We start from the raw sequence: 15497 nt of genomic DNA, 5'->3' as shown, positions 1-15497 counted from the left end.
TGTTCAATTTTATCGTGTAAAATGCGGAATACGTGAGAAAATCTGTTCCACCCAAGTGGTGAGTAGGCTTCCTATAATATTGTTCTCTTCTTTGTTTAAAAAGTTAAAGAGTTTCGCAACATAAAAATTCAAAAATTGTTTATGACATATATATATATATGTTTTTAATAATAAAATCTGTTATTTTTAAATAAACTTTATATAATATATTTTTTAAATGTATTTAAATGTCAGATTCTTTTCTTTATCGTTTTAAGTGTATGTATCTCCTTAAACAATAATTACTGAATAGAACTTACGATGTATTTCAAAGAAGCCATTTTAATGGATTTCTTTCTTTGTTTCTCTCGTATCTGCTTCTGTTACAAATCGATAGTTACAAGAAATAGTGCGAGATTGTAATACATTAATATATTTTGACTGTGTTTATAAACAATGTATATATTTACCTAATATGTGCTAAGAAGACTACTAGCTCAGAAACGCAACGAGAATGGAATATTACTATCGTATGTTATTTCTGTAAGCAATATATATACTATTGTTATCATACTAATTGCGTCATTATTTTACGTAAACCTAATAGCTACATAAATGTTCCATATCTAAACTACTGGAAAATTATATGTATAATTCATCGCAATAGCCGTCATTTTTTAAATAACCATACAATTTTTGTCATAAGTGTGTCTAAAAGTAGATGTATAATTTATGTAAAAAATTCAAAAACCGTCTAGAACATAATAAAATTATCAAAATATTGAATTTAAATAATTTTTGTTAGTTTTTTGTTAACTTTATTTATTTTTAAACATACCTATGTAATTTTCTTTTTGATAAAATATTTTCAAGTGGTATTTCTATTTCAAGATGATAATAGTATAGGGTAAACTCGGGTAAGATGGCCATAGTTTTTTAAAATGCAAAAAACATACATTTATTTTTGTTATTTATTAATAGTGTTTGGTATATTCCTTCGCTGAAGCTTAAAGTACGTAAAACTATCGAAATTAAGAAGAAAACACTTAACATAAATTTTATATTATCAAAGTATTACAACATATGCATTGGCCATCTTATCTGACCTTTAAGGAAAAGATGGCCATAGCATTACGGAACAGTTGGCCATACATATTTTAATGTTAAAGATGCACTTAACATCTTGTAAAATGATAAAAAAACTTATAATTTCACATATTTAGTTACAAATATATATATAATTTTCCCACACATTTGGCAAACATCAATAAATGATGTACACGTTTCATGCAGCCACCGCTTGCAGCGAATGCATTAAATCCAATCTACTTACATACAAAGACTTCTGGCAAGAGATAAACTTTCTGATTTGCGTACAGAAACATCAGGATGTCTAGACAAAAATGAATAAAGCCACTCATCCAGCTTTTTGAGTTTCATTATTGAATCTGTGTTTGATTTCAAGTTGATTAGCAAAGTTATAAGCCAGTGTACAAAGATCATCTCAAGTAAGCGGAAAACCATGCTTTTGCATCATTTTAATATGGTGCATTCTTTCTTCATTCCAAGCGAGCAGGTAGGCCTCATTCCACCCTTTGTTGCGTTAGCAGATTTAAATCTTTTTTCAAGATTAACCTCGAGTATGTTCTCAATTCCTATTTTTATTTGGTATCTACAAAAACACAAATACTGTCACTATTTATAAATACCGTTTATAAATATTATTATTATTGTCTTTTTGAAAATTCTGAAGTAATTTTTATCAACTTGCACGCATATATTGACTATGCTTTGTCAGTACACAAGACAGGTTTTATAACCACACTTCCTAACCTCATTTTTAGCAGTACAGTTTACCGTTTTTCCGTATAAGTAAAAGTTAATTGACTACCGTGTCACTTGTTATGCGATAAGTATTGTTAAATTCTTTCTATAGAAACTCAGCAAGAAGCAACGCGATATCAGCAAGTAAAATGCTGCGTTGCGCATGTATTTGCCATTATCGTAGCTAATTACCTGCATTTAACTGCTACTTAAACAGTGGCTTATCGTTTCTTAGTTGTTTCATGTAATTACCACTATTACAGTCTGCAAGGGTAGTCGATTGCTCTTTTTGCCGAATGTCCTTCGAAACGCGGCAATAATCTACAATAATCTAACAATAAGCCAATTCAATGAGTTTTTTAGTATGTGGTGGGGCTAGAATCTGTGTCAAGCTGGCCCCCCCCCCATGCGAAAAAAAATATACAAAGTGCTCTCAAATCGAATAAACGTTTATACCAGAATTTGTTGCTATTATGTTGCTTTAAGATAGCGTAAAAACATTTTGGAAATATAACGTTGTTTAAGATGTAGTCAATATAGTGCTATTTATTAGGTATTCGGATATATGTATTTTCTAAAAAAACGTAAGGGGCGTCCACTGCCGTACTGCCGAGCCAATGCCGGATAAAATTCGGACACTGCCTTAGCAATGCTATGCAATACCTTATAGGCCACTGCTTACTTTTTTCAATCCACTGCCGAAATTTTGTACACTAATGCCGGCTGTGAATTTCGAGCGAATAATTATTAGTGTACAAAATAACGTTACAAATATGGCAATTGATAAAATTGCTATAACGTCCATTTCCTATTTTTGATACCAAAGTTCATGAGCGATACTGGTAAGGATTTCTTGTCCCTCATTCTACACTTCATAAATTTTAAGGTTCCTTGATCGATCAAGAAAAGTTAATTAAATATAGAATAACTAATAAGGAACAAGGAATTTTTATTCCTCAAGAAAGGACTATGAATACACTGAGAAAAAGGATTTGCTGTATTAGCAAATTATTTGTTACCATAGTGGCAACAAACACTCGGTTTACTGCGAGAGTTAATTAATTTAGCAATAGTAGCAAACCTTTTGTTGCAATAGCAAATAGTTTGCTACTCGCAGCATATCAAATGTTTGTTGTCACTTATGGGCTCAGTCACAATGAGAAAAATAAGGAATAAGATAAAGGAATAAGGAATAAGGCATGTTGCATCTCACTTTAATGTACGTGTACTAAAGTGAGATGCGACATTCCTTTATTCCTTATTCCTTTATCTTATTCCTTATTTTTCTCATTGTGACTGAGCCTTATCTCTCTCAGTGTACGGCTATAACACTTCTATTATATGGAGCGATTTATTAACAAACATTGGATGAAATAAAAAAATTCTTGCGATAAATCATAGTAGCATTAAAAATATCTTAACAAATAAGTAACTCACTGGCTACCATCAAGTTTTTTTATTCTTTTCAAATAAATTTTGTTTTTTAATTTTTGAGTTTTGGAAGCCATGTCTGATTGTTTGTAGACATAAATACTAAAATCTGATATTTAATCTATTAAACCCTTGGGATATGAATATTTAAATAATTTTTTTATATAAATTTTTTGTTAATATAAATATGCTATGCATATTAAAAGTTAATTAATCTTTTTTTTAGTAACTACTGATATTTCTATAAGATTAAATATCATTTTTAACAATTTATAAATAATTATTAGTGTACAAAATAACGTTACAAATATGGCAATTGATAAAATTGCTATAACGTCTATTTCGTATTTTTGATACCAAGGTTCATGAGCGATACTGCTACGAAGATGAGGAGCACCTTTATGACGAATGACGAATTCAATCCACCAAATTACATGCTCCAAAGAATCATAAGGTTTATCTTCATTTAGTGCTTTAACCTCGAGCATTCTTTCTTTATATCTAGAGAAAAGTAACAATTTTATATAAAAAGATTATGAAAAAAATTAGTATATCTTATATGAAAGACAATGCATTACTTTACACTTGCATTTTGATTATAATTATATGTGAATTTTGTATGTGTAATATATAATGTTGCGTAGAAAATTAGACATTTCTCTAAGATAATTAGATTTCTACGAAAATAATTAATGACATAACACAAAAGAATGCTTATGTAAAAAAAATAATTACCTTTTATCGGTCAATATATTTATTATGGATGCGTTCAAATTTTCTCTTGATATATCCATAATATTTAAACGTTTCCCAACTCCTAAAGATACCATTTTGTTAACTTGAGTGTACTGATCAGCTAATATTGGTAATCCTAAAAGTGGTACTGTATAATAAACGGCTTCTTCTGTACTTTGATGTCCACCTTGATATATGAATAATTTAATGTTTGGTTGAGCTGCAAAATGAAAAACGGAGCGAAATGGCTAATGAAGAGATACGTATAAACATATATTTTTATTAATCTGATTAAATTATGGCACTATATATTTACCGAGAATGCTCTGTTGAGGAACCCATTTAGCGGTATAGATATTGTCAGTTTTATTTGACAATACGCTGTCATATTTCCATACAACTTTGTATGGCAAACTTGCAAATACATCTCGAAATGCGTTTCGTATATGCTCCGGAAACATTGATGTCATGACATTTGTGCCTAGGCTCATATAGATAAATCCATTCGGTGCATCTGCTATAAATTCTTTCAAGTCCTGAAACGAAATAATTATTTGATTTATTATATACTACATTTGAGAAGATAAAATATATTGTACATATGGAAATTGATTTTCAACATGAAGCAAATGAAATGTATAATTTTTTAATCAACGAATTTTTAAGAATGTACATAGTTTGGAACGTTTGAAAGCAATGATTATTACCTTCGGTAAAGCCGCGGGTTTTTTTGAAATATGAAAATTTCCAAATACTAAAATATTAGGCATTGTCGGTCTAACAAACGAGAGAGCTTCTTGTTGACTGTGGAAAACAAGACTCATGTTTCTTTCCATATCTCTTATGTCTGGTATATTTTTTCCGAGATATTTCTCTGCTATCGTTTGTTGTTTAGGGTAACAATAATTTATTGAGTAATATATGTGATACCATTGACGAATAAAATTATTTATCCTCCGCCACAATGACAGATTTAAACCAGTGTCATCTTCTATTTCCCAAACCGAAAGATGTGATGACAGAACAGGTGCACCGAGTAGATAATAATCTGTATTACGTAGTCCTAATGATGACACACCTGTAAATAAATATAGAATAAGTTTTGTAAACGTGATTAATTTAAGCAAGATTTGAGTTTAGAATATTGTGTAAATAATATTGTTATAAACATATACGCACATGTCAAGATACATGAAAAATAATCAGGCTAATTTTCACGTTTATTTTTATAACTTTTGTTTCTTTGAATTATATAATGATGATGCAAAGAGAATAAGAAATATCTTGATATTAAATCAGGTGGATAATGATATTATAATTTAAATAGAATATAAATAAGTAAAGTAAGTAAGTTAAATGACATGGGGTTTAAGTGTACGAAGGTACGGGATATTAAAAATTTTTAAGTTGAAATAATTTATGGCTTTCTTCAATGTTTTCGCTAATATAAATTGAATTTTAAATAAAACATTTGTAAAATAATTTCATATATATCATTATTCTTACCTATGAGAGGTGCATTAAATCTATGCGCCAAGGCATAGAAGCTAGGTATTTTTATAACTTCTACAATTACTAAGTCGAATTTGTCATCACTATCCGGTGCATACATCTTACGTACTTTTGGATGCTTAAACATGTTTTCTGTAAAATCTCCACACAGAGGCCATATTTGTGTGCGTGATGTTCTTAACCACGCATGAGTTCCCGCCATAACGTTTTTGGCGAAGTTAAACTTTTTCATTATCTGGTAGTTAGATTGGAAGTTGATTTCTGTCAAATTTGTCAAACTAGGATCATTGATCGGATCTGTTGTTATAAGGACGACTTCGTGTCCTCTTTGACTCAAAGCGATCCATAATGATTGATAACAAATTTGGTGACTGTAGGATGGTATTGGAACAATCGCCAAGATCCTTGCAGTTTTTACTGGTGCCGCGATGTATAAAAAGCTTATCCAAAATATCGTTTCAGCAATCGGCGTCATTTTACTGTCAATAATAAGCAGAGCATAGTAAACTTAATTATCATCGATGATAATTCAATAAAATATTCGTTCTTATTTGTATAATATAATTGTTCTATTTTTTTATTCGTATAAAGTTCACATATTTCTTTATTAATAATAAATAATGATTTGTACACACGAAATATTTATTGCAATTAAATTTTGAGCAATGCGCTTATTTTCAAAAGTGCATATTTGATATCTATAGCAAATAATTCATTCTGCAAATAGGTTTTTTTTGCTGCACTAGACTGCACGAAAACTTCTCTTTTTGCTTTTGCAAATATCAAACATATATCTATTTTATTATGAGTACAGAGTTCACTTAAGTACAGAGTAGTGTACACTAATTTAGCTAAAAAGCAGATCTTATTTGTTTTCCCAAAATACTTAGATGAAATCATTAATTATTAGTACGAAGTTGTTTCTTATCTATATATCAAGTACGTATCAATTTACGTATCAAGTACGTATTAAAAGTATGTAATAACAGTTTCAGAGATTTTTACACATTTCATGACGTGCAACTGCGCGCAAAAATATATTTGAATTATACAAATATACTCATCTGATTACCAGAATGAGGTTTTAAGTATATACCTAAATCATGCACTACTTAAAAGATTTAAGCCTGTATTTATAATCGTTATTCAAATTTTATCTCAAGAGTGTATCATCACGACTCAAAACTTACTTCAGGTGAGTTTTCAACAGAAACACGACTTTAAATACGGGCGTTATCGAAGCTTGCATTTACATTTAGAATACATATTTAAAATGTTTTATTAATAATTAATAAATCTAAATGTATTAGCAATGTTGATAATTGATATATTTAGTAATTATAAATATTCAATATAATGTTGAATATTTATATAATCTATATAATCTACAGTTTATTAATAGTCTCGCTGGATAGAAAATTATACATACGGCTGTTCGAATACGATTTTACGTATATAAAAAAAATGTTCATGTGGTATTGAATTCTATATTATGACAATTAAGAAAGAGAATATTTTCCTACGCTTTTCTATCGGTTTACGTGACTTCGTGTCACGGTCAAAGTGTTTTGGTGAAAAGTGAAATTTGTTTGAAACCGATAGTATACATTGCGCGTACATATTCGACGGACCGTGATGGATTGTAAAAACTTGCGGAATAGATGGACCAAAACTGTTGAAGTTCGTTTCTTTCATCTCTCGTCCTCTTCTTTTTACACACCGTCTATTTGTCTATCTGACCACGTGGACCAGGCCTTGTTTTTCTTTGTACCGCAAGAAAGTGAAATCTGGTTGTTGCTTGTTGTAACGCGGAACAATAGATTGTAATAAAGTCTACTAATGCAACTCCAGCAAAAGCGTGTACACGGAAAGAAAGATTAGCTACTATGGCTAAAATAATCGTAATATATGGATAACTAACATTTTTTGCAATGAGAGTAACATTTTTTGCAGCGAGAACAAAAGATTTTGCTACTATTGCTAAACTATAGCTCTCGCTGCAAAAAATATAGCTCTTGCTGCAAAAAATATTGGTTATCCATATTTTACGACTTTAGCTAAATTTTTTTCCGTGTATATATTTATACACAAAAAAGTTATTTAATTCTAAGCAAAACCGCGCAAATGTGACAACTTACCCATACCAAGGGTTGGTTGTCACATGACTCTGTATTGATTGTCAGGTATCTTTCATGTAGAGGAAACATACGACAAATAGTTCTTGTTTTAATATTTTATTAAAGTTAGTGCCAGTTTTTGGTAAATTTAACTTAATAATATATTGCAGCATGAATTAAACGAAAAATTAATAAATTTTCATAAACTTTGTAATACTTTCATAAACTTCGAGTAAATAAAAGAATAATAATTCTCATAAATTTTGAATCCTATCTCATTTGAGACAACTTATCTTAAACGGTCATTTTGAACAAAGAAGATTATATTTATAAACTATGTTGCAATGACAGTTAACTAAATATAGGAAAAATTATCTAAAATTTTAATATTTCTTATGACCAAAAAGAAATTACGACTAGTAATTTCAAAAACCAACGGAACAATAAAAATAGAGGCAAGAAAAATTTACTCACGACCTCCAATTTTTAAAAAGTGCTCGTAAATATCACATGCGATGTTTTTGAAACGAACTATTTCGTACACCCGACTAACACAATAGGAGCAACTTACACTATAAAGAAGAATATTCCACTCAATCTATTAAGTGAGATATAAACTTTGTGACAACTTACCCGTGTGACTTCTAAACCTCGGTCTCCCCTAGCTTTAAAAGAGAACTTATTATCTTACCACTATTATAGTATGCTCCCCACTATATTTGTATGGAGTAATATTGCGATAACAATTCTGAATAATATTTTTTAATATAATTCTTAAAATTTATGTTTTTATGCTTTTATAATGCATTTAAAAACTTGTGACATGTGTCACACTGCCATCAGTAATACTGTATATGAATATGTATCAAGTGCACTGAAACGAGAACGTAACTCGTGTAAGACTCTTTAAAACGCGATATCTTGATATTGCTATTACACATCGGATGTGTATGTCGGAATATTTGAATCAATGTGCTTACGGCCATATTAAATACCAAGCATTTTCGACAGCGTGCATCTTCGATCATTTATGATTTTTCGCATTTAGTTAAGAATCAATCATAGAAAACTCAGAAGAGAAAAAATGCGATAAACTTTACTTGCTTTGTTTCAATTAGATTATTATTTGATTGTCAAATAATATAGTAAATGAATAACGCATATTTTTCTTTTTTCTATATCCATGTTAATAATGATCGGACTTGAATGATCTCTTCTGTAATAGATTGATGCGTCTTTAGTAAAATATTATGCCATCTCTGTGCCATCTATAATTCATAACAAATGGACGATTTGTTCGTAATGACGACGTATGTCTATATATGCCTGTGTCAAATACATAAGAGTACTTAGAAAGTTACCTCCGTAACCCCGCGACATTATTGAGGCTTCGTAATTCTGACAATCCGAGGATAGGTTCAATAATAACGATGGAAACGTTATGGTGAAGTGGTCTTTTCTGAGTTAGTGTCGTATTATACATATAAGAGTCGTAATAATAAAATTCACATTAATCTTTCACGGAACATTCAGCGAAAGAGAGAGAGAGAGAGAGAGAGAGAGAAAAAGATGGAATAACATGGGTGCCCGTCGTGCTTCAGACCAGAACTGCGGAACTAATGCAGCCGTATGGCTTATGACAAATGTATGCTTACGTCCTATCGCGAGTTTACCTGCATTAATTTTTTTTCAGACATGAATTTAGATAAGATAATTGTAAGTTCAACAATTTTTGTTCTCATTATTTCCAATGATTGCTCTATTTTATTCCGAATTTATGTATTTTCTAAATACGCGATAAACAATGCATTTTTATTTTCATTTTCTATAAAGAATAAGTTCCAGATCAAATTGTGTCGATCAGGCAAAGTGTCGAGTTGGCCGCGGCATTTTTCAATTTGAAATTTCTTTTTCGCGTAACTTTTCCTTTCTTGGGGACAAAACAAAGCGACGTACAGCAAAACTTCCTTAAGCAATTTTGTACCTCAAGAAACACTCTTTAAATGTGTACCATTAAATTCGTTTGAAAATTTTAATTAATTGTTGAAAATTGCTTTTGAAAAATTCGTGTTGAGTTTGCCCCGGTTTCTCCTATACATATATGTATGTGTGTGTGTATATATTATTGAGTATACTTAAAACAAAGTAAAGTAACAATAAGAAATATAAAATTATAGGTAGGATTTGTTTGTATTCTACAAGAAAATGCAATGTTTTTTTATTTATGTACAGTAAATATTTTTAATTTTTATACTAACACTTCTATTATGGAGCAATTTATAATAATTGTTATAACAAACATTGGATAAAACCAGAAAATCCTTGCGATAAATCATAGTGGCATTAAAAATATCTTAACAAATGAGTAACTCACTGGCTACCATCATGTTTTTTATTCTGTTTAAATAAATTTTGTTTTTTAATTTTCGAGTTTTTGAAACCATGTCTGATTGTTTGTAGATATAAATACTGAAATCTGATATTTAATCTATTAAACTCTTATTGTATAAGAAATGAATATTTAAATAATTTTTTGATATTTTAATTTCTTTTTTAATATAATTATGCTATGCATATTAAAAGTTAATTAATCTTTTTTTTAGTAACTACTGATATTTCTATAAGATTAAATATCATTTTTAACAATTTATAAATAATTATTAGTGTACAAAATAACGTTACAAATATGGCAATTGATAAAATTGCTATAACGTCCATTTCGTATTTTTGATACCAAAGTTCATGAGCGATACTGCTACGAAGATGAGAAGCACCTTTATGACGAATGACGAATTCAATCCACCAAATTACATGCTCCAAAGAATCATAAGGTTTATCTTCATTTAGTGCTTTAACCTCGAGCATTCTTTCTTTATATCTAGAGAAAAGTAACAATTTTATATAAAAAGATTATGAAGAAAATTAGTATATTTTATATGAAAGACAATGCATTACTTTATACTTGCATTTTGATTATAATTATATGTGAATTTTGTAGGTGTAATATGTAATGTTGCGTTGAAAATTAGACATTTCTCTAAGATAATTAGATTTCTACGAAAATAATTAATGACATAACACAAGAGAATGCTTATGTAAAAAAATTATTACCTTTTATCGGTCAATATATCTGTTATAGATGCGTTCAAATTTTCTCTTGATATGTCCATAATATTTAAGCGTTTTGCAACTCCTAAAGATACCATTTTGTTAACTTGAGTGTACTGATCAGCTAATATTGGTAATCCTAAAAGTGGTACTGTATAATAAACGGCTTCTTCTGTACTTTGATGTCCACCTTGATATATGAATAATTTAATGTTTGGATGAGCTGCAAAATGAAAAACGGAGCGAAATGGCTAATGAAGAGATACGTATAAACATATATTTTTATTAATCTGATTAAATTATGGCACTATATATTTACAGAGAATGCTTTGTTGAGGAACCCATTTAGCGGTATAGATATTGTCAGTTTTATTTGACAATTCGCTGTCATATTTCCATACAACTTTGTATGGCAAACTTGCAAATACATCTCGAAATGCGTTTCGTATATGCTCTGGAAACATTGATGTCATGACATTTGTGCCTAGACTCATATAGATAAATCCATTCGGTGCATCTGCTATAAATTCTTTCAAGTCCTGAAACGAAATAATTATTTAATTTATATACTACATTTGAGAAGATAAAATATATTGTACATATGGAAATAGATTTTAAATATAAAGCAAATAAAATGTATAATTTTTTAATCAACGAATTTTTAAGAATGTACATAGTTTGGAACGTTTGAAAGAAATGATTATTACCTTCGGTAAAGCCGCGGGTTTTTTTGAAATATGAAAATTTCCAAATACTAAAACATTAGGCATTGTCGGTCTAACAAACGAGAGAGCTTCTTGTTGACTGTGGATAACAAGACTCATGTTTCTTTCCATATCTCTTATGTCTGGTATATTTTTTCCGAGATATTTTTCTGCTATCGCTTGCTGTTTAGGGTAATAATAATTTATTGAGCAATATATGTGATACCACTGACGAATAAAATTCTTTATCCTCCGCCACAATGACAAATTTAAACCGGTGTCATCTTCTATTTCCCAAACCGAAGGATGTGATGACAGAACAGGTGCACCGAGTAGATAATAATCTATATTACGCAGTCCTAATGATGACACACCTGAAAATAAATATAGAATAATTTTTGTAAACGTGATTAATTTAAACAAGATTTGAGTTTAGAAAATTGTGTAAATAATATCATTATAAACATACTCGCACATGTCAAGAAACATAAAAAATAATCAGGCTAATTTTCACGTTTATTTTTATAACTTTTGTTTCTTTGGATTATATAATAATGACACAAAAAGAATAAGAAATATCTTGACAGGTATAATCAGGTGGATAATGACATTATATTTTTTAATTAATTTTATGGACATAAAACTTATTTAAATAGAATATAAATAAATAAAGTAAATAAGTTAAATAATATGGGGTTTAATAAGTATACGAAAGTATAGGATATTAAAAATTTTAAAGTTGAAATAATTTATGACTTTCTTCAATGTTTTCGCTAATATAAAATGAATTTTAAATGAAAGATTTGTAAAATAATTTCATATATATATCATTATTCTTACCTATGAGAGGTGCATTAAATCTATGCGCCAAGGCATAGAAACTAGGTATTTTTATAGTTTCTACAATTACTAAGTCGAATTTTTCATCACTATCCGGTGCATACATCTTACGTACTTTTGGATGCTTAAACATGTTTTCTGTTAAGTCTCCAAACAGAGGCCATAATTGTGTTCGTGATATCCTTAACCACGCATGAGTCCCCGCCATAACGTTTTTGGCGAAGTTTAACTTTTTCGTTATCTGGTAGTTAGATTGGAAGTTGATTTCTGTCAAATTTGTCAAACTGGGATCATTGATCGGATCTGTTGTCATAAGGACGACTTCGTGTCCTCTTTGGCTCAAAGCGATCCATAATGAATGATAACAAATTTGGTGACTGTAGGATGGTATTGGAATAATCGCCAAGATTCTTGCAGTTTTTACTGGTGCCGCGATGTATAAAAAGCTTATCCAAAATATCGTTTCAGTAATCGGCTTCATTTTACTGTCAATAATAAGCAGAGCATAGTAAACTTAATTATCATTGATGATAATTCAATAAAATATTCGTTCTTATTTGTATAATTGTTCTATTTTTTTATTCGTATAAAGTTCACATATTTCTTTATTAATAATGAATAATGATTTGTACACACGAAATATTTGTTAAATTTTGAGCAATATTGCAATGCGCTGATTTTCAAAAGTGCATATTTGATATCTATAGCAAATAATCCATTCCGCAAATAGGTTTTTTATTGCTGGACTAGACTGCACGAAAACTTCTCTTCTTGCTTTTGCTAAATATTAAATATACTTATTTTACTATAAGTACAGAGTTCACTTGAGTACAGAGTAGTATACAGTAGTTTAGCTAAAAAGCAGATCTTATTTGTTTTCCCAAAATAGATGAAATAATTAATTATTAGTACGAAGTTGTTTCTTATCTATATATCAAGTACGTATCAATTTACATATCAAGTACGTATTAAAAGTATGTAATAACAGTTTCAGCGATTTTTACACATTTTATGACGTGCAACTGCGCGCAAAAATATATTTAAATTATACAAATATACTCATCTGATTATCAGTATGAAAGTTTTAAGTAAATCATGCACTACTTAAAAGACTTAGGCCTGTATTTATAATCGTTATTCAAATTTCATCTCAAGAGCGTATCATCACGACTCAAAACTCACTTCAGGTGAGTTTTCAACAGACACGATTATAAATACGGGCCTTATTGAAGCTTGCATTTACATTTAGAATACACATTCAAAATGTATTATTAATAATTAATAAATCTAAATGTATTAGCAATGTTGATAGTTGATATATTTAGTAATTATAAATATTTAATATAACGTTATCTATATAATCTACAGTTTATTAGTAATCTCGCTGTGTGGATATACAATTATACATACGGCTGTTCAAATACGATTTTACGTATATAAAAAGAAAATGTTCATGTGCCATGGTATTGGATTCTATATTATGACAATTAAGAAAGAGAATATTTTCTTACGCTTTTCTACCAGTACGTGACTTTGTGTCACGGTCAAAGTGTTTGGGTGAAAAGTGAAATTTGTTTGAAACCGATAGTATACATTGCGCGTATACATATATTCGACGGACCGTAATAGATTGTAAAACCTTGCGGAATAGATGGACCGAAACTGTGGAAGTTCGTTTCTTTTGTCCCTCGTCCTCATCTTTTTACACATTGTCTATTTCTCTATCTGACCACGTGGACCAGGCTTTGTTTTTCTTTGTACCGCAAGAAAGTGAAATCTGGTTGTTGCTTGTCGTTGTAACGCGGAATAATAGTTTGTAAGGAAGTCTACTAATGCAACTCCAGCAAAAGCGTGTTAATTAAAGATAATTATGACTTTAAAGAAAGATGTTTGACTTTTTAATAAGATCATAAAATAATAGCATATATGAAATTAGTTACATTACGTTAACCATTTATTTCGTTATATTTTTCCGATAGAGAAAACTTCGAAATTATTGATATGATGTAAGAAAAAGAATCCGCCAAAGTGTACAATATCTTATAAGGAAGTTACGAAAACGAATGTTTTTTAGTTATAATTTTCAAGTTGAACTAAAAGAATCTATTTGATAAAATATGAAATGGGGCGTTGATAAAATATATCAAGTAATAGGGGAGACCGGGGTTAGTTGTCACACTTTTCAAATACTGATTTTTAAAAAAATGTTAGCAATATTTTATAATATCGTATACTGCTTCATAATGTAGCTACACTCTTTAGGTGTAAGAAAAAAATATTAGACGATTTCCGACAATTACGCACAAATTATAAGCCTAAAGTAAATTCTGTCATCGAATTAAACTTTCTTTACGTCGACCGTCTCAGTTTACGGAAAATAAAACTTTAGTAGTAAATAACATAAATTTTTTAATTAATTTGTACAGTAAAAAATATTAGAATGTAGCAGCGATCAAATTGAATCCTTATCTTTATTCGAATAATTGAAAATGTATATCGTCAAGCACATAAAACCAATAAAAGGAAAAAATATATAAAATAAAATGTGGTAGGATGGCTTTTTAATAAATTGTACTAATATTACGAGTATTTTAATGTTACTTACTTTATTTCGCGGAATGATGAACAATGTAGGAACGGACGCTTCGCTCTTCGTCGGATCGACTCCGTCGTATCGCTCGTCCTCAGGACTATCTCGATACTCTTCTCGGGCGTTTTGGCTTCCTACTGACGGAGAGAATTCTACCCTGTTCTTATATATTATCTCGTAAATGTTTTGATTAGAAGACGTCTTATTTAAAATCGTAATCACTAGCGGGATAAAGCTCCTTGCACAATGCTAGGCGATAGCGATAGCGGATAACTATAGCGATAGCGACCAAATTGTCGACAAAACTACAGCATTGATACATGGCTTCCGCTAGACTGAAAATTTTGTCGTTATAGTTATCGCTATCGCTATCGTTATAGCTATCGCTATCGTTATCGCTATATCGTCTAGCATTGTGCAAGGGGCTTTTGACTCGTTACCAAACAAATATGTATATATATTAGTTAACAATTAATATATCGTGTCCTGAAAAAATACAAGGAATACATCCGGAGCATCGATTGTAGACACAAGACGAGCGCGAGCTCATGATAGGAGTGAGGACTGGGGTTCGCCCGGGGACAAGGGCAGTAGCGCAGAGACCGTGAGAGCTATTGATACGCTTGTGTGATTCCCGAGAATAAAGTTCACAACATA

The 15497-nt window shown here is 30.0% G+C and overlaps 1 protein-coding gene across 1 annotated transcript; it reads right to left on the bottom strand.

The window, feature by feature from the left end:
- Positions 1-748: 748 nt before the first annotated feature.
- On the bottom strand, positions 749-14965 carry LOC139814851 (uncharacterized). The gene is made up of 12 exons (XM_071781342.1): positions 14856-14965; positions 12251-12735; positions 11414-11784; positions 11026-11245; positions 10710-10929; positions 10186-10476; positions 5476-5960; positions 4677-5047; positions 4286-4505; positions 3970-4189; positions 1996-3735; positions 749-1651 (listed from the first exon to the last, which is right to left on the bottom strand). Exons 2-11 carry the CDS (start codon positions 12729-12731, stop codon positions 3441-3443), a joined length of 3174 nt encoding a protein of 1057 aa, XP_071637443.1. The 5' UTR covers positions 12732-12735; positions 14856-14965; the 3' UTR covers positions 749-1651; positions 1996-3440.
- Between the last annotated feature and the right edge of the window lie 532 nt (positions 14966-15497).

This window comes from Temnothorax longispinosus, chromosome 6 (genome assembly GCF_030848805.1).
Source record: "Temnothorax longispinosus isolate EJ_2023e chromosome 6, Tlon_JGU_v1, whole genome shotgun sequence".
NCBI classification, from domain to species: domain Eukaryota; kingdom Metazoa; phylum Arthropoda; class Insecta; order Hymenoptera; family Formicidae; genus Temnothorax; species Temnothorax longispinosus.
Note: the sequence above shows the minus strand (reverse complement) of the source record. Positions and strands in the feature narration are given on the sequence as shown.